General features: G+C 52.0%; 1 protein-coding gene across 1 annotated transcript in view; it reads left to right on the forward strand.

Moving 5' to 3' along the window:
- Positions 1–19,215: 19,215 nt before the first annotated feature.
- Positions 19,216–25,041, forward strand: part of ADGRA2 (adhesion G protein-coupled receptor A2) — a gene marked incomplete at its 5' end in the record, with an annotated part of 32,546 nt that continues 26,720 nt past the window's right edge. Inside the window, one exon of the mRNA XM_082680389.1 lies at positions 19,216–19,478. Within this exon, the coding sequence (XP_082536515.1) occupies positions 19,216–19,478 (263 nt within the window). The remainder of the gene's footprint in view (positions 19,479–25,041) is intronic.

Consider the following 25,041-nt stretch of genomic DNA (forward strand, 5'->3'; position numbering starts at 1 on the left):
TTTAATCATTCATGGCACATGAAGCACCATCCCCTACATCCGCTTGTTTTGCCCTCACGGCAGCAGGTAGGGTGATTTAGGCTGTTGGGCGGTGTCCCTTCGCAGACGGCTCGGAGGCCCAGAGAAGGTTCAGTGTGCTCCTTGCCTGAGGTCAGAGTGGGTTGGTGGCAGGACAAGGAATAAACCCAAGACCTTTGATTCCCGTTCCAGAGCTTGGTCACCACACCACGCCACATTGGTCTCCTCTGTTGGCTCAGGCTTTAATAGTTAGTAAGCGGCATATTCTTAGATTTACAAGCTTCATTTAGTTTAGGGTTTTTTTGGTTTTTGGTTTTGGTTTTGGTTTTAGTTTTTTTTGCTTTTTTTTTCCGGCAGTGCCACACAGCTCGCGGGATCTTAGTTCCCTGACCAGGGATCGAACCCGGGCCACCACTGGATTGCCAGGGAACTCCCTGTAAGCTTCATTTAAGAGAACCTTCTTAAAAAAAAAAAAAGAGAGAAACTTCTTACCATGATAGAAATGTATGTTTTCCAGCCTGCAGTCATTGTTGAGAACTGACACATCTTGATGCAGAACAAACTTTGAAACCACAAGTAGAGGGGATGAGAAGGAAGGAGAGAATTAAACGCAGCCTGAGTGAAATCAGCCTTCCCCTTCTTTTACCCTGTTTCCCCCCAAACAGATTCAAACTGTGCCACAGGCTGCAGGGCTCAGGGTGTGCCGGACTGTGTCCTCCTGCCCCCAGAGCTAGATGGGCAGTGAATTCTGTTCCCCAAGGCTGGGCCGGGAGGAAGGAGGTCAAATGGGACATTCTGAAAATCCAAGACATCCTAGTTCTTCAGACAAGAAATGGCCCTGGGCTTCCCACCAAAGCACTGGAGGAGGAAGGCCTCGCCCCCAGTCCCTGGAGGGCTTCTATGAGGATGGATGTGCAGTGGTGCAATTGAACTGATTTGCTCCGGGAACTGTGGCTGTCTTTACCATGAAATCAGTTGAATGCTATTACATCAGCCTCGTGACTAAGAGCGAAAGAATCCAGCCGTCCACGAGATGTTTTACTAATCTGCTCCCCCCTCAAGAAGCTTGTTTGAGGTAAAGAGAGGGTCCTTCTTTCCCACCCGCGTTGCTCCCACCACACCCAGCAGCACCCAACTCGCACCCAGTTTGTAGATACTCGGGCTGCGTGTGGCTGAGCAGCTATTCACAAGGTAGAGTTCTAGAAGCACCTCAAGGTCCCAGGGGACCTCAGAACTAACACTCTTTTTTTCTATCAACTGCAGCACAGTGAGCTGACATGGCACGCAGTGGGGACAGAGGTGAGGGGTGTTTTCGGCAACACTCTTGTATTTAAAATGAACACAAGCTTCGGCTCCTGATTTGAGACCACAAAGGAGCAGAAGGCACCCTTGGAGTGCCGACGGCCTTCTCGAAGGTTCTTTCCGTGAGCTGGCTTACTGCGCTCCTGCTGGGACTCCCCTACCCCTGCACCAGCAGAGGCACGCCGCTCCCCAGCTTCAGAGCTAAGCTTGACCCAGCTGCCAATCTCCAAAATAAAATCAATGTGTGACCTTATTCACCAGCTGTACCGAGGAAACTAACTCAAACTAGGGCCAACTTTGAAGCCAAAAAGGGAAGATGAGAAGTTGGGAGAGAGAGAGAGAAAGAGGAGGGGGGAAGAAAAAACTTGGCTGGACATGAAAGGTGTCTTGTCTGTCTGTTCCCCATTAGGCGCAATTCTCTTGCAATCTGCAGCCTCGACATAATTCTCTTGACCAGAAACTCTCCAGAGAGATAGTGTCAGAAGGAAGAACAAACAGAATAGCATCTCTGACAGCAAAGTCACTTAAAAACCTATTTGGGGGTGGGGATGGGGGAGAGATGTCAGCTCTTAGGAGAGGGCGCTCCTCAGCAGGCCACATGCGGAGGACCACTCGCCCTGGGACAGACAGGCATGGGAGGGAGTGCCCAGGAGCGAGCTGGTGGGGAAGCAAAACCCCAAGCCCTCTGCCCTCCCAGCCCCTCTGATGCCACACAACCCCCCTTGCCTGGATTTCTCAACTGTGCACTCAACACAAAACCCCACGGTGCTGGGCTTTGCACAGCCTGCGTTGCATTGAGGGGACTTCAGAAGGATTACCTTAGGAAAAAGTGGGCCCAATTTGTCCTAACTCCACTTCTCGTTCCCGACTGCCACCAGCAGCCAAAGGCCGAGAACCCAGCTCTCCCTGTAAGCTGGCAGCCAGCTACCCAGGCTGCAAGGCCTGTCCCCCCAACCCCCTTTGACCTGCCTTTGAGCAAAGCCTTCAAGTGTTCAAAGCCCCGCCCTTGCCTGCAGGAGCCTGGGGGTTAGGATTCTGGAGTCGGGGGTGCAGAGCAGGAGAGAGCACAGTTCTGCACTCAAGTTTCTGGGGCAGGCATCCTGTTATAGGAGAGGGCTTTTTTTTTTTTTTTTTTATAAGGAAGAAAAACTAATAAGAAGAAAAAAATAAGAGCTTTCCCCTGCCTTTCGGACTTGTTTATTGCTGGGATATCTGATTTCAGCAGAGGAAGCCGGCACTGGAGCAAGGTTTTTATTGGCCGCGAGCAAGAGGCATTCAGGCTTTGCCTTTGATTTGGCTTCTCCAGAACTGGAGGCACAGAAGAGCCCTTGCTGCTTTGGTGGAGCTGCTCCGTACTTCGGGGTCCCCCGAACTCCCTGCTTCTGCAGTAGCAACAAAAATGCCCTTTGGAGGACGAGGGTGGAGTGAGGGGGACCCAGAGTGGAAGGTGGCCTCGTGGACATTTCAGAAGAGAGAGCAAAATAGGGGACAAAGGTTTAAAAAGTTCTGAAATTGGCTCCAGGGCTGTGCTCTCTGCCCCCCTTCCCCCAAGTGGGGACCTGGAGGAGGGAAGGTCTGGTTTGGATGAAAGCTCAGTGTCTCTAGCTGACGGGGCTAGGCAGGCTGCTCGGAGGGCCAGGCCTGATGGTTTCAATGTGTGGGGAAGATACAGCCAGATCTGCAGAGGGGGCCCTGCCAACGGCACTCCTCAGCTGGGCTGGCAGGCTCTGGGGAGGGGCTGGCCAGCTGGGCCACAGGCCCTCGGGGCTGCTGCCGATCCCCCAGGGCTCTCCACAGACACCTTTGTGCCCAGACAGCAGCCGTTTGGTGTCTGGAGCGCCAGCCACATTGATCTACCCTCCAGTGCTGGCTTCCTGCCTCCCGCTGCCTTCCAAAGGGGGCACCTCCGCCCTCGCAGAAAGAGAGGGTGTTCCTCCACTGGGGGGCCTCTGGGTGAGCCCAGCCAGTTCACGCTCTCCCTTTTTTCCTCCCTGCATCCTACATCTATCTTTCCCTCGGATCCCCCTGCCCACCTTTCCCCCACAAACCACTGGTGATGGGAAGGACCCTGAGACTGAGGACTCTTGAGTGTCTTTGCTTTACTGCTATAGCCATCCATGGGCAGGAGCCTGCTGCTGCGGGTGCCGGGACTTTGGGGCCCGCGCGGATGGTGGAGGGCAGCCCCTCTGGCGGGAAGAGGCTTCTGCCCGGGTACGGCCCGCTTCCCGTTCCAGATTTGCGACCAGAAGGTCCACAGGAGAGCCACGTTCTTCCCCTCCCCGGGCCTCACAGCATCTGTGTGTGCCTGTGTGACGGGTCGAGGGCCTGTCTCCATCACTGAGCACGTGGCCCAGCCGAGGTGGGCGCCGTCCCCGGCGTGCTCCGCTCACCTGTGAGGTCCAGGCCCGCTTTGGCAGCCACTGTGCCGTTTGGCGCTCTGAACTGAGGCCCAGAGCCTCCCTCTGGCAGGCGTTGGGAAGCGGGAACAGGGCTCTCACTGTGTCCGCTGCAAGGAACCCGGGCATCAAAAGGATTTTATGCAGTGAGTTTGGGAACATACTCCCAGGGAGAGGAGCTGCGGGAAGACGTGCAGAGGAACCACGCTGGGGCCGGGGAGCTGTGGGCGCACACACACGCGCGCGTGCGCGCAGGCACGCACACGCACACGCACGCACACGCATGGCCACGAGGCTTGCTCCAAGACTGACACCCGTCTGTCTGTGTCTGAATCCCAAATCTGGTCCTCGCCAGCCAAATTCCCGTGGGCCAAACACTAACCCCCTTGGTGCCTTGGTTCCCTCATCTGTAAATAGGGCCTCACGGTGTCCTTGTGACCGAACCTGGCACATCGTAGGCGCTCAGGAAGCATCAGGGACCAGCACTGGACCCAGCCGGCTGGGCTTTGCAGTCTGTTGCAATCTCCACGGAGCATCGGGGCAGAGCGCTGATGGACGGAGCAGATAAGGACTGTCGGGAAAACTGCCTCCTTCCTTCAGAAATGAAACACGAGCCTCTGAGGCCGAGGAGGAAGGGGACCCTCCGACAGGCAATTAAAGCTCGGAGTGCCCGGCAAGCTTCCCTCGTGGGTCTCTCACCAAGTCCTGCTGACATAGGAGGCTGGATGGGGGCAGTGGAAAGGGCAGCTTCCCCTTCACAGGCTGGCCGAGCACGGAAACCCAAGCCTCCCTTCCAGTCCCCCTAGCTTGAAAGGAAAGGCCCAGCTGGAGACTGGGGCACAAAAACAGCAAAATCAGCCCAGAGTGAAACCAAAACTAGACACTGGCTCACACACTCTGGGCGTCAAGGCTGTAGCCACACACCCTTGCTCTCTGAGTGCAGCCCCTGGACAGGAGGCCCAGAGCGAGGGTCCTGCTACTGCATTTCTCCCCTCCACCCCTCCCATGGGCCTTGCGGGGCCCCAAGGCAGCCTGACAGGTCTTAGGGAATAGAGCCCACCTCCCGCAAAGAAGCCTGACCTTGGCCTTCCAGAGAGAAAGAGAGATTGGATGTACAAGAGGACAGGAGAGGAAAGGAGAAAGAAAAGCACAGAGAGGGGGAAAGAAGCAGAGGGAGGTGACAAGCAAACGGCAAAGGGCCAGCTCCAGAACCCCCAGCCCCTGCCCCACCACGGGCCAGCCACGTGCCAAGAGGACAGCTGCCGCAGGGAACTGGGGTTCCACGCAAAGACTGACTTTTCCAGCAAGCTGGAAATCCACTCTGCCAGGCTGTGTGTGAGTAACGTTTCTCTGAGGCTCCCCTGTGACTGGAGGGGCTTCCCACGTGCTGCAAGCGGTGGGGAGTGACCCATGGGAAGGGAGCAGTAGTTTTGGGAGAGGGCAACAGTGGCCCAGAGCATCAGACGTGGGAATCTAAGGACAGACACTGGGTGGGGAAGCTCCTGAAAGCTGGATTTGCAAACCCACGGTCACGCAAGGATGCTCTCCCAGGTCTGAGGCCTCCTGCCCCAGCTGCTCCTACAAAGAGCAGAGAACTAAAAGCAGGACTGGGTAACAGCTGCCTCTGGCAGCAGGACTGGAAAGAGGCCCTTGCTTTTCATTATAAGCTCTTCCGTGCTATTTCATTTTTTCACCATATGTGTGTATCCCTTTGATAAAAATAATTTTTGTAAATAGTGGTGAGGGCTGGAAGCAGGCTCAGCTCTCGACAAATGCTTGAGGTTTGCCTTGACCTCAGGCTCCCTGCCTCATGCTTTGCAGAGGGAGAGCCTCCACCTGGCCTAGTGCCCCAGGGTGACCCCAAACACTCCACGCTAGTCTGGGTCGTCCTCCACCTCTCCAGCCACCCAGAATAATGCCCGCGACCTCCTCCAGCAGCTTTTGGCTCCTCTTCTGTTTTCTTCAGCGCCGCTTCAGGCCTCCCTGGGGTGTGATGGGCACAGGTGTGTGAGCCTCGGTGCTGGGGCAGGGAGACCAGAGACTGACATCCATGCAACTCATCCACCACAGTGCACGGGGGCAGGTGCGGCAGGTGCAGTGAGAGGGGCGTCCGGAGAGCTGGGGCCCAGCCAGGCTGCTCCAGTGAGCACCCCTGTTACAGCACAGAAAGGAAGAAGACCAGAGAGCCCTCCCGCCACACACACACACACACACACACACACACACACACACACACACACACACACACACACACAAACTCTTCTTTTGGCCAGAGCTGCTTCTCCTCCCTCCAGGGCCTGAATACTCTGACCACAGTGGGGCTCAGGGAGAGGGGTGCTGGCCTGCATCTGGGCCCTATCCTCTCGGCTGCCTCTGGAAACAAAAGGCTATGGATGGAGCAGAGCAGAAGCAAGAATATCTACAATTCTGCAGCCCATGAAAGGACAACCACATTCACAGAAAGAGAGACAAAATGAAAAGGCAGAGGACTATGTACCAGATGAAGGAACAAGATAAAACCCCAGAAAAACAACTAAATGAAGTGGAGATAGGAAACCTTCCGAAAAAGAATTCAGAATAATGATGGTGAAGATGATCCAGGACCTCAGAAAAAGAATGGAGGCAAAGATTGAGAAGATGCAAGAAATGTTTAACAAACACCTAGAAGAATTAAAGAACAAACACCTAGAAGAATTAAAGAACAAACAAACAGGTGAGCAATACAGTAACTGAAATGAAAAATATACTAGAAGGAATCAATAGCAGAATAACTGAGGCAGAAGAACAGATAAGTGACCTGGAAGACAGAATGGTGGAATTTACTGCTGCAGAACAGAATAAAGAAAAAAGAATGAAAAGAAATGAAGACAGCCTAAGAGACCTCTGGGACAACATTAAACGCAACAACATTTGCATTATAGGGGTCCCAGAAGGAGTAGAGAGAGAGAAAGGACCCGAGAAAATATTTGAAGAGATTATAGTTGAAAACTTCCCTAACATGGGAAAGGAAATAGCCACCCAAATCCAGGAAGTGCAGAGCCCCAGGCAGGATAAACCCAAGGAGAAACACACTGAGACACATAGTAATCAAACTGACAACAATTAAAGACAAAGAAAAATTATTGAAAGCCACAAGAGAAAAACAACAAATAACATAAAAGAGAACTCCCATAAGGTTAACAGCTGATTTCTCAGCAGAAACTCTACAAGCCAGAAGGGAGTGACATGATATACTTAAAGTGATGAAAGGGAAGAACCTACAACCAAGATTACCCGACAACGATCTCATTCAGATTTGATGGACAAATCAAAAGCTTTACAGACAAGCAAAAGCTAAGAGAATTCAGCACCACCAAACCAGCTCTACAACAAATGCTAAAGGAACTTCTCTAAGTGGGAAACACAAGAGAAGAAAAGGACATACAAAAACAAACCCATAACAATTAAGAAAATGGTAATAGGAACATACATATCGATAATTACCTTAAACATGAATGGATTAAATGCTCCAACCAAAAGACACAGGCTCGCTGAATGGATACAAAAACAAGACCCATATATATGCTGTCTACAAGAGACCCACTTCAGACCTACGGACACATGCAGACTGAAAGTGAGGGGATGGAAAAAGATATCCCATGCAAATGGAAATCAAAAGAAAGCTGGAGTAGCAATACTCATATCAGGTAAAATAGACTTTAAACTAAAGAATGTTACAAGAGACAAGGAAGGACACTACATAATGATCAAGGGATCAATCCAAGAAGAAGATAAAACAATTATAAATACATATGCACCCAACAAAGGAGCACCTGAGTACATAAGGCAACTGCTAACAGCTATAAAAGAGGAAATCCACAGTAACACAATAATAGTGGAGGACTTTAACACCTCACTTACACCAATGGACAGATCATCCAAACAGAAAATTAATAGGAAACACAAGCTTTAAATGACACAATAGACCAGATAGATTTAATTGATATTTATAGGACATTCCATCCAAAAACAACAGATTACACTTTCTTCTCAAGTGCACATGGAACATTCTCCAGGATAGATCACATCTTGGGTCACAAATCAAGCCTCAGTAAATTTAAGAAAATTGAAATCATATCAAGCATCTTTTCCAACTATGACGCTATGAGATAAGAAATCAATTACAGGGAAAAAAACGTAAAAAATACAAACACATGGAGGCTAGACAATACATTACTAAATAACCAAGAGATAACTGAAGAAATCAAAGAGGAAATCAAAAAATACCTAGAGACAAATAGATAACAAAAACACGACGATCCAAAACCTATGGGATGCAGCAGAAGCAGTTCTAAGAGGGAAGTTTATATCAATACAAGCCTACCTCAAGAAACAAGAAAAATCTCAAGTAGACAATCTAACCTTACACCTAAAGGAAATAGAGAAAGAAGAAGAAACAAAACCCAAAGTTAGTAGAAGGAAAGAAATCATAAATATCAGAGCAAAAATAAATGAAATAGAAACAAAGAAAACAATAGCAAAGATCAATAAAACTAAAAGCTGCTTCTTTGAGAAGATAAACAAAATTGATAAAACTTTAGCCAGGCTCATCAAGAAAAAGAGGGAGAGGACTCAAATCAATAAAATTAGAAATGAGAAAGGAGAAGTTACAACAGACACCGCAAAAATACAAAGCGTCCTAAGAGACTACTACAAGCAACTCTATGCCAATAAAATAGACAACCTGGAAGAAATGGACAAATGCTAAAAAAGGCATAACTTTCCAAGACTGAACCAGGAAGAAACAGAAAATATGAACTGACAAATCACAAGTAATGAAATTGAAACTAATTAAAAATCTTCCAGGGCTTCCTGGTGGCGCAGTGGTTAAATATCCGCCTGCCAATGCAGGGGACACGGGTTCAAGCCCTGGTCCTGGAAGATCCCACATGCCGCAGAGCAACTAAGCCTGTGTGCCACAACTACTGAGCCTGTGCTCTAGAGCCCTTGAGCCACAACTACTGAGCCCATGTGCTGCAATTACTGAAGCCTGCATGCCTAGAGCCCGTGCTCCAAAACAAGGGAAGCCACCACAATGAGAAGCCCATGCACTGCAATGAAGAGTAGACCCTGCCCACCACAACTAGAGAAAGCTCGCAAGCAGCAGCGAAGACCCAACACACCCAAAAATAATTAATTAATTAATTAATTAATTAATTTAAAAAAAAAACTTCCAACAAACAAAAGTCCAGGACCACATGGCTTCACAGGTGAATTCTATCAAACATTTAGAGAAGAGATAACACCCATCCTTCCCAAACTCTTCCAAAAAATTGCAGAGGAAGGAACACTCCCAAACTCATTCTATGAGACCACCATCACCCTGATACCAAAACCAGAGAAAGATACTACAAAAAAAGATGACAGACCAATATCACTGATGAATATAGATGCAAAAATCCTCAACCAAATACTAGCAAACAGAATCCAACAACATATTAAAAGGATCATACACCGTGATCAAGTGAGATTTATCCCAGGGATGCAAGGATTCTTCAATATACGCAAATCAATCAATGTGATACACCATATTAACAAATTGAAGAATAAAAACCATATGATCTTCTCAATAGATACAGAAAAATCTTTTGACAAAATTCAACACCCATTTATGATAAAAACTCTATAGAAAGTGGGCATAAAGGGAACCTACCTCAACATAATAAAGGCCATATATGACAAACCCACAGCAAACATCATTCTCAATGGTGGAAAACTGAAAGCATTTCCTCTAAGATCAGGAACAAGACAAGGGTGTCCACTCTTGCCACTATTATTCAACATAGTTTTGGAAGTCCTAGCCACGGCAATCAGAGAAGAAAAAGAAATAAAAGAAATACAAATTGGAAAAGAAGAAGTAAAACTGTCACTGTTTGCAGATAACATTATACTATACATAGAGAATCCTAAAGATGCCACCAGAAAACTACTAGAGCTAATCAATGAATTTGGTAAAGTTGCGGGATACAAAATTAATGCACAGAAATCTCTTGCATTCCTATATACTAACACCAAAAATCAGAAAGAGAAATTAAGGAAACAATCCCATTCACCATTGCAACAAAAAGAATAAAATACCTAGGAATAAACCTACCTAGGGAGACAAAAGACCTGTACTCAGAAAACTATAAGACACTGATGAAAGAAATCAAAGATGACACAAACAGATGGAGAGACATACCATGTTCTTTGATTGGAAGAATCAATATTGTGAAAATAACTATACTACCCAAAGCAATCTACAGATTCAGTGCAATCCCTATCAAATTACCAGTGGCATCTTTTACAGAACTAGAACAAAAAATCTTAAAATTTATATGGAGACACAAAAGACCCCGAATAGCCAAAGCAGTCTTGAGGGAAAAAAACGGAGCTGGAGGAATCAGACTCCCTGACTTCAGACTATACTACAAAGCTACAGTAATCAAGACAATATGATACTTGCACAAAAACAGAAATATAGATCAGTGGAACAGGATAGAAACTCCAGAGATAAACCCATTCACCTATGGTCAACTAAACTATGACAAAGGAGGCAAGGATGTACAATGGAGAAAAGACAGCCTCTTCAATAAGTGGTGCTGGGAAAACTGGACAGCTACATGTAAAAGAATGAAATTAGAACACTCCCTAAATTGGGCGATTGGGATTGACATGTATACACTGATGTGTATAAAATTGATGACTAATAAGAACATGCTGTATAAAAAAGTTAATAAAATTAAATTTAAAAAAAACATTCCCTAACACCATACACAAAAATAAACTCAAAATGGATTAGAGACCGAAATGTAAGATTGGACACTATAAAACTCTTAGAGGAAAATATAGGAAGAACACTCTTTGACATAAATCACAGCAAGATCTTTTTTGATCCACCTCCTAGAGTAATGGAAATAAAAACAAAAATTAAAAAATGGGACCTAATGAAACTTAGAAGCTTTTGCAAAGCAAAGGAAACTACAAACAAGACGAAAAGACAACCCTCAGAATGGGAGAAAATATTTGCAAACGAATCAACAGACAAAAAATTAATCTCCAAAATATATAAACAGCTCATGCAGCTCAATATTTAAAAAAACAACCCAATCCAAAAATGGGCAGAAGACCTAAATAGACATTTCTCCAAAGAAGACATACAGATGGCCAAGAAGCACATGAAAAGCTTCTCAACATCACTAATTATTAGAGAAATGCAAATCAAAACTACAATGAGGTATCACCTCACACCAGTTAGAATGGACATCATCAGAAAATCTACAAACAACAAATGTTGTTTGAGGGTGTGGAGAAAAGGGAACCCTCTTGCACTGTTGATGGGAATGTAAATTGATACAGCCACTATGGAGAACAGTATGGAGGTTCCTTAAAAAACTAAAAATAGAATTACCATAAGACCCAGCAATTCCACTATTGGGCACATACCCTGAGAAAACCATAACTCAAATAGAGTCATGTACTACAATGTTCATTGAAGCTCTATTTACAATAGCCAGGACATGGAAGCAACCTAAGTGTCCATTGACAGATGAATGGATAAAGAAGATGTGGCACATATATACAAAGGAATATTACTTAGCCATAAAAAGGAATGAAATTGGGGCATTTGTAGAGACATGGATGGATCTAGAGACTGTCATACAGACTGAACTAAGTCAGAAACAGAAAAAGAAACATCGTATATTAACGCATATATGTGGTGCCTAGAAAAATGGTACAGATGAATCGGTTTACAGGGCAGAAATAGAGACACAGATGTAGAGAACAAACACATGGACACCAAGGGGGGAAAGTGGAGAGGGGGTTGGTGGTGCTGGGATGAATTGGGAGATTGGGATTGACATGTATGCACTGATATGTATATAATAGATAACTAGTAAGAACCTGCTATATAAAAAAATAAATAAAATTCAAAGCAAAAAAAAGATTACTTAGAGATAATGGAGATAAATCTAAAATACAGTCAGCTAAAAGAGTTGAAAGTAGATGCCTCTGCGAAAGCGGAAATGGGGGAAAAGGTAGTGGACTGCCTTCTGTTTTCATAAAAACCTTACAATACTTGTTATTTCTTTAAGCCATGCATATGTATAACTTCTGTTTTTAAAAGAATATAAGTTTCCTGATGGCAGGGACAAAAAAAGAAAAAAGGATGGAGCAGCCCCTGGGTCGCGGGGGGAGGTCCTAGAAGAACAGATCACAGACCCCAAGGAGCCCCAGAGCCAGATGGGAAGCCAGGCCATGATGGGCACGGCCGCCCCAGCCCAACAGAAGAGCCCCTCCCTCCGTGCCCTGACGAGAGGCCTCCTGGGTCCTGATTCACCTGGGAGACCCGGAGCAAGAGAGACGCAACCGTCCTGAGCTCTGAGCAGCCAGGCAGCTCACCGCGGCGCTTCAGGGGCTGGCCAGGGAGAGGCAGGGGCAGAAGGCGTGCCCTCACCCCTCCCAGCCTCCCCCCGACTCCCTCCAGTGACAGAGGCCTGTCGTCTCCCAGCCTCCCTCCTGGCCTGGCCGAGGCCTGATTATCCTCTGGGCAGCTTAGCCACTGCCTCCTCAGAGGCCTGTCCTGATCGCCAGTGGACACTAAGGGCCTTCCACCTCCATTATTCCCCCTAGCGGCCCCCTTGCCTTCACGGCTCTCATCACGGTGTGTCATTATAGACTCATCTGTGTCCTGCTTTGTTCCATCCCGGCCTCTCCTGCTGGACTATCAACTCCATGACGCAGCAAGCTGGACCCCCAGCTCCGAGCACAGTGATGGGCCGAACTCTTGATTCGTTCCCCAGATCTGATCCTTCCTGAGTCCTCTCCAGCTTCCCTAGTGGGGATTCCATTCCCACAGCCTAAGCCACACACCTAGGGGTCATTCTGGACAAATTTTTCTCACCCCGCTCTCTGTGTCAGGGATCCCGCCAGACTCACTTTCCACCACATCCAGGACCCAGCCTCCCCCTCTCCTCTCTCACCTCCTCGTCCACTGCACTGTCGTGCTGGCCTCGGATGTGGTCTCCCAATCGCCGTGGTCTCCCAATCGCCGTGCTCCTCCCGCCAGAATCATCCTCCGCCCAGGAGGCAGAGAGGAGATGTAGGAGTCCAATTCAGATCGGACCACTTCTCTTTTCAAACCCTCTAGGCTTCTCTTCTCATTCAGAATAAAATCCACATCCTTCCTGTGGTCTTCAGTACCCAACATGATCTGGACACGAGGTCAGGGGTACTGTGGGGACACCGCCCTCTTTCTCTCCCTCTCGCTCCCTGTGCTGCAGCCACGCTGGTCCCTGACTCTTCCTTGACTGACCACAGGTGGCGCTCTCCCACGGTGCTGCCACTTGCCATGGTCTCAGCGTGGAGTGCTCTGTCCCCCAAAATCCATGGGCCTGTTCCCTCATTCCTTCAGAATTCTTCTCCAAGAGCCCCTGCTCACAGAGGTCTTCCCCATCATTCTTTTGTTTTTTATTGAAGTATAATTGATGTACAATATTATATAAGTTACAGGGGTACAATATAGTAATTCGCAATTTTTAAAGATTATGCTCCATTTAGAGTTATTATAAAATAGTGGCTATATTCCCTATGTTGTACAATATATCCTTGTAGGTTATTTTATACATAATTGTACCTCTTACTCCCCTACCCCTTTTTGTCCCTCCCCCCTTCCCTCTCCCCACTGGTAACCACTAGTTTGTTCTTTATATCTGTGAGTCTGCGTCTTTTTTGTTATATTCACTAGTTTGTTTAATTTTTTAGGTTCCACATATAAGTGATATCACACAGTATTTGTCTTTCTCTGACTTATTTCACTTAGTGTACTACCCTCCAAGCCCATCTATGCTGTTGCAAATGGCAAAACTTTATTCTTTTTTATGGCTGAGTAGTATTCCATTGTGTGTGTGTGTGTGTGTGTGTGTGTGTGTGTGTGTGTCTGTGTGTGTCTGTGTGTGTATACAACAGCTTCTTCATCCATTCATCTGTTGATGGACACTTAGGTTGCTTCCATCCTCCCATCATTCTTTGTTCCCTTACCCTGTTTAATTTTGCTTCATTTGTCTTATCCCCACCCACTAGATTATACATATTTATTGATTTATTTACATATTATCTGGTTCCCTCTGCTATAACGTTAGCTCCATGAGACCACAAACTTTACCTTCTATGCACTGACTTCTGTATCTTCAGTGCCCGAAACAGTATCGGGCACGTAGTAGATGCCCAATAAATGTTGTTTAAATAAGTAAGATCTCAGGAACACTTTGTTGAACAAATTAATTAAATGTCTCTTCTATTTGTTGGGCACTAAAACTGGCTGGGAATCATAGAAATAAGGAAAATAACAGCCTCTTCTGGGATCTTCCATCCTAGTGGAAGACTCAAATATGTAAACAGTGAACTATAACACAGGACAAAACTAAGCAGGTATCAATAACAAAACAGCAGCAGGCCCTACTAACATTTACTGAGTATGTGACTGTGTCAGGCTGGAGTGTTTTCTGACTCCAATCAACTCTCCAATTCTCCAGCACCTACTGGGTGTCCTATAATTTAATTTGATTTTGACACCGACTGCCCGGCACAGACCGTGCAAGCTAAGGGCTCAGTCCCACAAGACTGCCTCCACTTCAGATGCCATTTACAAGTCCGGGGTCACCGTCCTGGCTTTAAATCAGAGATTTCCATGACCCCCTCTTCAAGTTTGATAATTTGCTAGAACGGTTCACAGAACTCAGGAAAACACTTTATTCACATTTGCTGGTTCGTTATAAAGGACACAACTAAGGAACAGCCAGATAGAAGTGATGCATAGGACAGGCTATGGGGAGAAGGGGCGTGGAGCGCCCGTGCCCATTCTGGGTGCGCCACTGTCCCAGCACCGTGACTGTTCAGCACCCCAGAAGCTCTCTGAATCTCAGCGTTCAAGAGTTTTTATGAAGTTGAATCTCCAGTTCCCCCATCCTGTTCCCAGAGGCCAGCGGGTGGGGCTGAGACTGCCAACCCTGGAATCACTAGGTCTTTCTGGTGACCAGCCCCCATCCTGAGGCTAAGAGTACCACCCTCATGAGCAGAAACTCCGGTGTGTCCCAGAGAGGCTCCAGATGAAGAACAGAAGATACTCCTGTCATTCAGGAATTGCAAAGGGTTTTAGGAGCTGGGGGTCAGGAACAAAGACCAAATATATTTTTATAGTATACCACACAGGCACCATTGCCATATAACTGACATCATCATCACAGTCCTCTGAAGTAAATATTCTTTTTTTATCCCCATTTCACAGATGAGAAAACTGAGGCCTGGGTAAATTAAGTGAGTTGCCCAGAGTCACGTGATCCATAAAATGGAGAGCCCAGGATTTGAAACTTCAGAGTCTCATGCTCTTAGGCACAGCACTCCTAGTGCAGGAGGTTGTCCATCATCTGGGCGAATGTGAGCAGATGTCACTTAAAGGGGAAGTCATATTTTCATGGAGACAGAGATTATGACGCCCTCCTATGAGAGCGTCTAAAGTATACACAGGTACCCTGTATGGGGTGGAGTCTGATCTCCAAAGGGAAGCCCTTGCAGGTCCAAATATTTTTCTCGGTAGCTTCCCACAATTCCTATTCATTCCTTCCGGTTAAGGCATGAGCATTTCTCTGCCCTGAACGCCCAGTGTGACTGTTCCAACAGGACAGGCAGCTTAGCATAGTCCCCACAGGGAGGAGAGGACAGAGAGCTCAGAGGACCGCCCGGGAGAGCCATGGGGGTGGGGGGAGGTGGGAGAAAGGGGTGGGGTTCACAGGTTCTGTGCCTCCGTGTCCTTCTAATGTAAAAGAGCTCTGGAGGGCTGTCACGTTTGCATGATCGATCCAATTATGAGCCATGAGCTCATCCACTGTTACCCTGGGTCTGTGTTAGGATCCTGCCTCTGGAAGATGAGAAGGCACAGAGGGAGGCGGGAAACCTGATAATTAAATGTGAACATCCCCGGGATGGGGGGCACCCTGACAGCCAAGAGAAGAGACCAGGGCCTGGAGCCGGGCAGCGTTAGCTACTGCCGGCTCTGATTCTATACGTGTTTACAGTCTCTCATAGTCTTTCGAGAGAGACTGTTTTCTTCTATAGCCGAGGAATGGAACTCCTTGGAAAGCTTTTGCCTTCCTTGACTCTGCTAGAAGAATTAGGGCTGGGGGTCCTGTTTCTACCACCAGCTATGGTTCGGGGGTGGACGTCTGTAAAGGTTCAGCTCAGAGAGGGCCAGGGAATCAAAATGAGAAAACCTCAAGGGGAAGTGAGGGAATTTCTCGGGGTGATTATTGAGAGACCCCTCCTCCCCTAGAAATTATAGAGCACGGCAGTTAAAACCGGACTCTGGAATCCGGAATTCCTGGTTCAAATCCTGGTGCCACCACTTCTGAGCTGTGTATCCTTGGGCAAATTACTCTTAAGGTGCTTCTTCCCCTCTTGTCTGTTAAAACAGCCATCCTCACCCTGTTGTGAGGACAAAATGAGCTAATTCTTGTAAAACATAGTCACAAGTGCCCAGCAGGCAACAAGCGCTCAGTAGACGCTAGCTGTCCTGTTGTGCAGGCTGTCCTGTGCTAACTCTGCTCTGCTCTGGGAGCAGAGGGAGGGGACACCAACCGTGGCCCCATTTTCCACTCTCAGCTGTCCCCAGTGGAGGGTCTGGTCGATCGTGGGATAAGAGGCCGCAGCCACTCCTTGACAAAGGGGAATGGATCAACTTTGAAGTTGGAGGCGAGACAGACATTGGCAGCTAACACCCAGCAAAGGCCAACTTCTTTAGAGACAGCATAACGGATGTGAGTCCCCCCGGGCCCTTAAGGGGACAATTATGGTCTAGTAGAGTCAGGTCGGTTACACTTCTGTGCGAGATTGGACTAAAGCTTTTGGGAAGCCCCCCTCCCTTGCTTCAGGCAGGATTAATTCAGCCCGTCCCTATATCGTGGTACCTTATCCATAATTCAACGAAGAGTTTATCACAGGCGATCAGGGCCAGGGTCAAGCTTCCTAACCAGATGTCGTGAGGGTGGGAATTAAGCCTGAGTCATCCTTCTATTGCAAACAAACTTCAAAACGTGTAGCCACTTATTCATTCCACCCTGCACCTCTGAGAACAGATAACCAGGAAGGATTTTTATGCGAAAAGTTTTGAGTGGCTCAGACAAGAGAGCATTTTAAAAGGAGTCGGAGGAAAAGTTCCCAGCCCTGTCTCTTTATCTCTCAGCGATTTGGTTTCCTCATCCATGTTTGTAAAATGGGGAAGTAACCCCTGCTCCACTCACCTTCCTGGATGGGTATAGAGACCAAAAGTGACGACCAGCAGGACAGGACAGTGTTTTGTAAATTTCTCCACCACGCACCTCGTTCCCACCTGTGGGGAAGCATCGCCTCATTAAATGTCATTTGGCCTTGACTCAGCCTCAGAGAGCCGGTGTTTCAGTGGAATTCCTTTCCGTACTTAGAGTGTCTTCGTTTAGCAAAAAAGAAATGACGGGGAAGCTGTGTGACCCAGGCCAGAGGCCTCCTCTTCTCTTGTCTTTGAGAACTTCCCTGGCCTGTGAACAGGATGGTTGGGTGGCAGACTGGCCTGTGGGCCGCAGCTCTGTGAGGACCCTTCCTAGGAATGCAGGCCCAGCCCCTGTGCCCGCCCTGAGGAGGGCTGCTGCTGGGGGAGGCCGGTCCCCTTCTTCCTTCTTCCATTTGCAATCACTATTTATTTATCTTTGAAAAGTGAAGGAACCAGAGCCTGCAACTGGGAGAGACTTGTGGAGCCAGGAGAAGCCAGCGTCTGGGCTCAGTGTCTGCCGCCCACACAAGGGAAAGAAGTATTCCCAGAAAAGGGGGGTGGGGACCCGGCTGAAAGGCCACCGCGCTGGAAAAGGTGCCACACACCCCAGCAGGGCCAAAGGCACAGAAAGAAGGTGTCAGTCACCGGAGGGACGACTTTGGTGGCCCAGTGAAGGATGGAGAACAAGAGCCCTGCCCAGGGATCCCTCAACCCGGGCAGCCTGCGTCTCCACAGCAAACGTGCTGTGGCATTAAGCAGCAGAAAAGGTCGCCTTCATGGGCAAACTGGGGAAGCAGATACACTGGGCTGCACTTCACTGTTCCCTCTGTCCCCAGCCCGGTTCCCAACTTGCACTGCAGCCCATCTAAGACCCAAGGCAGTTTTCATCCCCATCCGAGTGCCCCCCATCACTCACTCATTCTCAGGCCACAACTTGCAGGCAGGCAGGGCCTCATTTTGACCCCCGAGATTAGATACCCCAGGATGTTAGGGGCTGTGTCCTTTGTCAGTGCTGCCGAGAACGGGCCCTCCTGACTCAGCGCTGTGCTCCTTCCACACCCAGTGGGAATCCCTGCTTTTCCCTCTGTGTTCCCCTCATTCCCACCTACCATCAAACACACACACACACACACACACACACACACACACACACACACGGATGTGGAAAAGGTAGGCGGCCAGATCTGGAAGGCCTGCCTCGGCCTTTGACCCCTCCTTGGCCGAATGACACGCTTCCCCCGCTGGGCGAGGTCACCCAGAGGGTCTGAGCCTCCTTAGCCTCCGCCTTGTCTCCTGCAGTGGCTGGAGCAGGGCTGTGAGAGTGAGCCCCGGCTTCCAGACTGGCCCATCAGGTCAGGGGGTCAAGGGAAGCCGAGTCTCAGCAGCCTCAGAGCGGTGAACGAAGTTCAATACAAAACATGGGCATCTCTGGCCAAGCCCGCGGGTCAATGAAAGCCCCAGAAGCATCGGGAGGTGCAGGCTGGACGGCACGAGTGAGGGAGGGTTTTGTGGAAAGTGATGGCGGTTGGCCTTGAGGTCTGAGGTGGGTTATGGAGAGGAAGATTCCTGGGTGGGGGGAGAGAGGCGCGAGGGAGAAGTCTAGGCTCAGGGCGGGTGCAGGGGACACGCGGGGCCTCCAGCCGGCTGGCCCGCTCTTACTCCGAGGAGGGCAGCGGCCTGGCTGCGCATCGGGAGGCGCTAGGGCCTCGCGGACGGACGAGCTGGAGAGGGGAGGGCGCCCTCTCGGGAGGGCGGGCGGGGGCTGGCGGCGGCGGGAGCGGCGCCGAGCCGAGTTGCCTCCATCCATGGCACGGAGCGGCGGCGGCGGCAGGAGCCCGGCTCGATCCGCTAGGTCACAGCCCCGCGCAGAGCGAGCAGACGACGAGGAGCGGCCCGGCCTCAACCGGCCCGGGAGCACCACGCAGACAGTCGGGCCGCGCCGCCGGGGCCCGCCCGCGCTGCGCTGACAGCCGCGCCCGCGTCCTCCCCGCCGGGGCGCTCGCCGGACATGCCCCCGGGGCGCGGCGGCGGGGACCCCGGGGCTTGCCTCCGCCCAGGGCCCCCCGCTCCGCCCTCGAGCGCCCCGGGCCCCCGCTGAGCACGCCTCTCGCACGCCCGGATCCCTCCGGCCGGCGCGCAGACGGGCCCCAGCGCTGTCGGTCCCCGCGGGGCGATGGGCTGATGGGCGCCGCGGGACGCAGGATGCGGTGGGCGCCCGCGCGCCTGCTGCTGCCGCTGCTGCAGTGGCTGCTGCTTTTGGCGCCCGAGATCCGCGGCGCGCCCGGCTGCCCGGTCCCTATCCGCAGCTGCAAGTGCTCAGGGGAGCGGCCCAAGGGGCTAACCGGCGGCGCCCCCAGCCCGGCGCGCAGGAGGGTGGTGTGCGGCGGCGGGGACCTCCCGGAGCCTCCGGAGCCAGGCCTTCTGCCTAACAGCACCGTTACCCTGTAAGTATCCTACTTGGCCGGCCCGGCTCGAGCCCCGACGAGGGGACGAAAGGAGACCAGACGGGAGGGGTGGGAAATGGGGGACAGAGTCGATGTGCCACTTCAGACTCTAGGACAGGCCCGAGTCCAGAAGCCGAAAAGGGAGGCTTGAAGAGAAGTAAGGGAAAGATTAGGGCTCCAGGGGTGTGGAGGGAGGAAGGAGCATTGGGGGGCGGGGGCGCCCCAAAGTGAGGCACCGCGGGCGCCCACTCACCTGCACAGGTGACAGGGAATGCGCGCTGGCGGGACGCCCGCGCCCCTTGGGTTTCTAGCCAGGGCTGGTGTTGCGGACCTGCGGGGGGTGGGATCGGGGGAAGGCTCAGGGAAGACCGACGCCCGCGGCCCAGTAGATGGCTGTGGTCGTTACCACCGCGGACGCGTCCCTGGCCGCACTGGAGGAGTCTCCCGGCTTCATCCCGCCGGCCTGGCTCCTCCAGGTGGGGGCGCCCCATCGGGGCCGGGAGCCTGCCAGCCCCGCTTGCAGCCCGTCTCTCTAGCGCTGGCGGGAGGGTGGGCTCGAAAAAGTCTGTCCTTGGGGTGCAGGCACTTCTGGTGTGAATGAGACCCCGGCGTCCCGATTCCCACTAGGACCCCTCTCCCGCCGTGCGCATCTGTGAATTGAGCTCTGCTCTGGATCCTGCATCCCTCCCTCTTCCTCCCCTCCTCGGATATAAAGACGAACTTTGGCTGTTTCTCGATTGACTTCTTCGCGAAAAGAGTGCGGAGAAAGAAACCTGGCTGAGGGGAAGGAGGCTGCCTCGCAGCCTCCTTCCGTCATACCCTTTCCCTCCTCGAGCCCGGGCCTTATTAAGTCCTAACTTCGCTGGCAACCAGCGCGGCCCGTTGCGCCCGCATCCCGACCCCAAGCCTCCTCGATGGGGGTCCGAAGTCCCCGCAACTGCAGGAGAATTAGCGACCCCTCCCCACCGCAGAGATTTCCTGCGCAGACCACGTGCTTGGAGCTCCACGCACGCCGTGGACTGGAGGGTCGGGCCCTGGCGGCAGCCCCTTCCTTTCCTGTCCTGGATCCAGCCTCCAAGCCGCTTCCCCTTCCCTGTCCTCCTGACCCCAGCGGCGAACGTTTCCCCACGGCCCCTTGCCCAGAGTTGGAGCTGGCTCACAGTCTATCCGATTGTGTCCAGAACAATACAGTAACGCCTCTGGTTGGGTGAGTTCAGAGGCTGCCCGCTTCCTGACAGGACACGACTGGTCAGCCTCTGACGTTGTCCGCCTGGCCTGCATTTTCCCCAGCTGGGGTGGGTGTGTGCATGTGTGCATTAGGGGGGTGGAAGCGTTGTCTCTGCTCTCTCCCACGTCCCAGCAGCTCAGGGATACAGCCATGGCCTGGGAAGGCAGCTGTGGCAGCTGCTTCAGGTCCCTCTGAGTGTCCACTGGGGTTGAAGTGTCCAGACAGGCCTGGGCATTCCCCAGCCCACTCAGTTCTGGAGGAGAAAAATGCCTGCTGTGTGGGATGGCTGGGCTGGTGTCTGTGTGAGTCCCCGCTGGGCCACAGTCATTCAGTTCTGAGAGGAGCGTGTGTGCCCTGGATCCTGCAGCAGAGCTCACACTCCCGTGCTGGGGTTAGGGAATCCTAACATACTGACGGCAGAAAGAAGGGAAAACATTAAAAGGTGGTTTTGCAGTACATTTTAGAATGATTTGGTAACTAATGCTTTCCAGCCACAGCTAATTCCCATCGACGCCACTCCAGGGAGAGAGCGGGGCCAACTCTTGGCGAGAATATATCAGGACAGGGTGGCAGCCAGCAGGACTGCTAGCTCACCTTCCCATCCCAAACCATCCCCAGAGGAAGGGCCCTTCTTTTGTCCCAGGCCACTGACCTACCTGGCTTAAGATACCTTCCAAAAGAACCCCCCCCCCACCGCCCCGCAGCCTGGCTGGACATCTCCGCAGGAACAACGGACAGGGCAGGGCAGGCCGGAGCAACCCCCGAGAGCCCGCCGGCCCATCAGCCGGGGGTGTGACTAAAAGCAGCCACAGACATATGCCTTAGGCACCCCCCACAGGCTCCACCTAATCCCCATCCTGACTACAACCCCTCCCCCAAGCTGGCTTCTGAAGGAAGAAGAGCGCAAGTTCTTCTTCAGCAGAAGTTTGGCAGGGATCCTCTTCTGGGGGCTCAGTTCCCCCAGCAAACCCACCCCTACCCAGCAAGCATCTCGAGGGAGGAAGGAAAAGATGGGCTGGGAAGGGGCTTCTGCCGCTCCAGCCCAGCAGCAAAGAGGCTATGAGCACAAAAACCTTCACACTCTCCCAAACTCCTCCTCCTTCCTCGTTTATTTATTTATTCTTTTTCCAAATGTCCCCTTTCCCCTTTCTGCCCATCACCTGGTGCAAACAACAGGACTTGAGCCAATAGTCTTTGCGTTATTGCTTTCCCCTCCCTCCGCCTCCCCTGTTTTCCTCCAGAATGGACCACCATCTCCCAGTCCCCTCCACACACCACCCGGCCCACATGGGTCCTGGGGGAGTAGGGGGAGAGTCAGGCCTCTGCTTTGGGAAGCCCGGCTGACTGTTCAGGCAGGGAAAGTGCTAGATAAGGTGCCTGTCTGCAGAGAGCCTCCGTCTCTGCTCAGAAAGCCTCCAAGCCGTTGAGGGCAATCCTGTGGACAGCCCTGTGCACCTCACGGAAAACCCTTCCACCTCCACTCGGTTATCTCGGCTTCCGCCCTCTGGTTTTGTAGACTGCAGGCCCCCTCTCCCCACGCTTGGCTTTTTTTCTTTTCTTTCTTTCTTTCCTCTAATGGATTTTCATTCGCAGTTTTCCAGGAAAGCTGAACTCTTGGCTTCCTTCCTGATCCGCCTGCCCCACCCCAGCCCCCATTCTCAAGGCCTAGTGCACAGGGCAGCTGTGGGCACGTCCTGTCCAGAGCAGGAGCCTTTATGGGCCTTCCCTGAGGGACAGGGTCTCATGGGCAGCGGGGTGGAGGTGGCTTAGCACAGGGAGAACCCGGCTGGAGGAGGGAGACGCAGACCACTGTCAATGGCCCCACCCCCCTGCCCACCCTGGCAGCAGCTGACGGGCCTGCCCTCTGGTTCTGGGCTCTGGGAGTTCAAGTGAGGGGGATACTAAGGAATTCCAGGAAAGGGCTGATAATGGATGACTCTAGAAGGAAACCTCCTATGAGGACCTCCCAGGACATCTGAGCAGGCCCTCGGAGGATACCAGGCAGTGTCATAAATTCCTGGGCCCCTGGGCCGAAAGGGGCCTTAGAGATGCCCCTAAATCAGCGTCTGACAGCTGAGCAAACTGAGGCCAGCTGGGGAGAGGGCCACGTCTTGCCAAGAGTCACACAGCTTAGCTGACGCCAGCGTCAGGATTAGCTGGTTGGATTCGTTTAGTTTTCCTCTCAGGTGAGAGACTCACTGTTCACCTAGCTGGACTTGGGACCCAATGGCCACAAAGCCTGCTTTAAAAAAAACCCGGTTCCTTCCCAGCAGGACCCAGGCCCTTTTGACCTGGGAACATTCCAAGGCTGGGTGGAGAGAGGGGCGGGCATGGGACGGTCCCTCGGTCCAGATTCTCCCAGGGCCCGCAAACCCTCATCCCCTCAGCCTCCCATCTGGGGGAGCTGCCCACCACGTAGGCTGCCCCCATAGGGGAGAAGGGGCAGTTTCCACACAGATGTGCCTAGCGGCGGCCGGGGCCCTTTGCTCGGAGTGTGGTGGTCTTTGGGAGCCCTGGGGGAGGGGGAGGGGAGGGGAGGCCCCTTCCCAGCCCCATCCCCCGTGCTTGGCCCAGCAGTTCTTGAGCACAGACGTCCCTCTGGACCTCCAGCTCTGGACTGGGCCCACCTCTCAGTGCCCCACATCCCAGCCCCCGGGGTCCACTTAGGGGGAGTTTGGGGCAAAGTGTGCCAACCGCCTGCACAGAGCGCTAGCGGAGGGAGATGGTGGCTGGAGGGGCGGGCCGCGCGGCCTCCCCACCCCCTTCCCTTCCACCCTCTTTCCCCCATATGGTTCTCATAAGGTCTGGGCTCAGAGACAGCAGCCAGAGGAAGTGGCAGTGTACAGAGAGCTTTTGTGCCTGAGCGGAGGGGGAGGGGGAGGGAGCGAGGAGAAAGAAGGAAAGGAGGGAAGAGGCTGGAGACTCCAACACACTCTCCCTTACCCTCCCCATGGTGCCGGGGGAGGGGCGGAGGGGGGGGTCTCAGCTGCAGCGCCCCCATGTGGGCTCCCGGCCCCCGCTGGTCTGAAGGGAGGGACTCAGAAGGAATCTCCCAGACTACCTACTGGAGGAGTTGGAGGCCACCAGCCCAGGTTCCAGGATTCATCAGCCCCTTCCTGGAGGTGTTAGGGACCCTGCCCTGAGGGCTGCCCCTTGTGCAGGACGTCGGGGCCCAGGGTCCCAGCTCAGGAGAGCACCGGGAGGAGAGCAGAGCCCTTCGTGCTTCACTGGTTGAGTCCTTCTTGCACCAGAGAGCCTGGACCTATAATTCAGGCCCCCAGTGGGACCAGGACCCAGAATGGGTTATTTGGCCTGAATTTTTCAGAACCCATGCAAGAACCCAGCCACTCCTGACCCCTAAGGAAGTCCCTTCCTGCCGCCTACTGTGATCACCCCTCTGGGTTAGGGTTGGGAGGGATGCAATCCCTAGTCCTGGTGAGTCTGCGAATTTCCTCCAAAGGCACGGGCAAACCGGTGTAATTTGAACCTCACCGTAAATTGACCCTTAAATTTGGGGTCATGTTTTTAAAGGGAGCGAGGGTTCCTAAGTTTATGTCACATGGGAGTCATTGGGATAAGAACTCTTTCCTGAAGGAGAAAGAGTTCCAGCCACCTCTGAGTTGCTCTCTGCCCTTCCATTCAGTGAGCTTTCCTTGCCAAAGCCCAGAGAGGGGAGGTGAGTTCCCCCGTGCCACGCAGCTTGGACCAGGACCCCTCACTCCCCCATCACCCTGAGGTAGAGCCTTCACCCTCGTGGGACCAGACAGAGAAGAGGGGAGGGGAGAGGAGGGAAATGGCCCTGGGCTGAGGAACCAGAAGGAAAATCCGGTTAACTGCTAGGAAGGGGCTGTTCAGAGGGGCTGTTTATTTTCATTCCCCCAGCCCAGCCGCTCCGTTCTATTTAGAGCTCAGACACTGACAGGACAAAGCTGCCTCCTCCCCTTCCTCCCTCCTCCGGGGGGCCCCCCATCCTTCCCAAACTCCAGAACATTCCTTTGCTTTTAGAACTGGGTGATGGGGGTGGGAGAGCTGAGACACTGTGGAGTGTAGCTAACGCGGCAGCCTCCCAGGACCCAGCTTTCCCAGCCCTGGGAGTGGGGAGAGGTGGGCTTGGGGAGCCGGGCTGGGGGAGCAAAGGGTGTGTAAAATGGATGGGACCAGGTGAGGGGCAGGGGACCAATCTGTCACGGAGTAGCAGGGAACCGGCCTCAGAGAGCGGCCCAGGAGGGAGTTCCAGCCTGAGCTTGAGGGGCCAGACGTCTCCCAGCTGGAAAGCAAAGGGGAGGTCGAAGCTCCCTCCTCCCTGTGTCCTCTCCCGGCCCCCCCTCCCCCAGG

The sequence above is a fragment of the Grampus griseus genome (genome assembly GCF_964374135.1).
Source record: "Grampus griseus genome assembly, chromosome: 21".
NCBI classification, from domain to species: domain Eukaryota; kingdom Metazoa; phylum Chordata; class Mammalia; order Artiodactyla; family Delphinidae; genus Grampus; species Grampus griseus.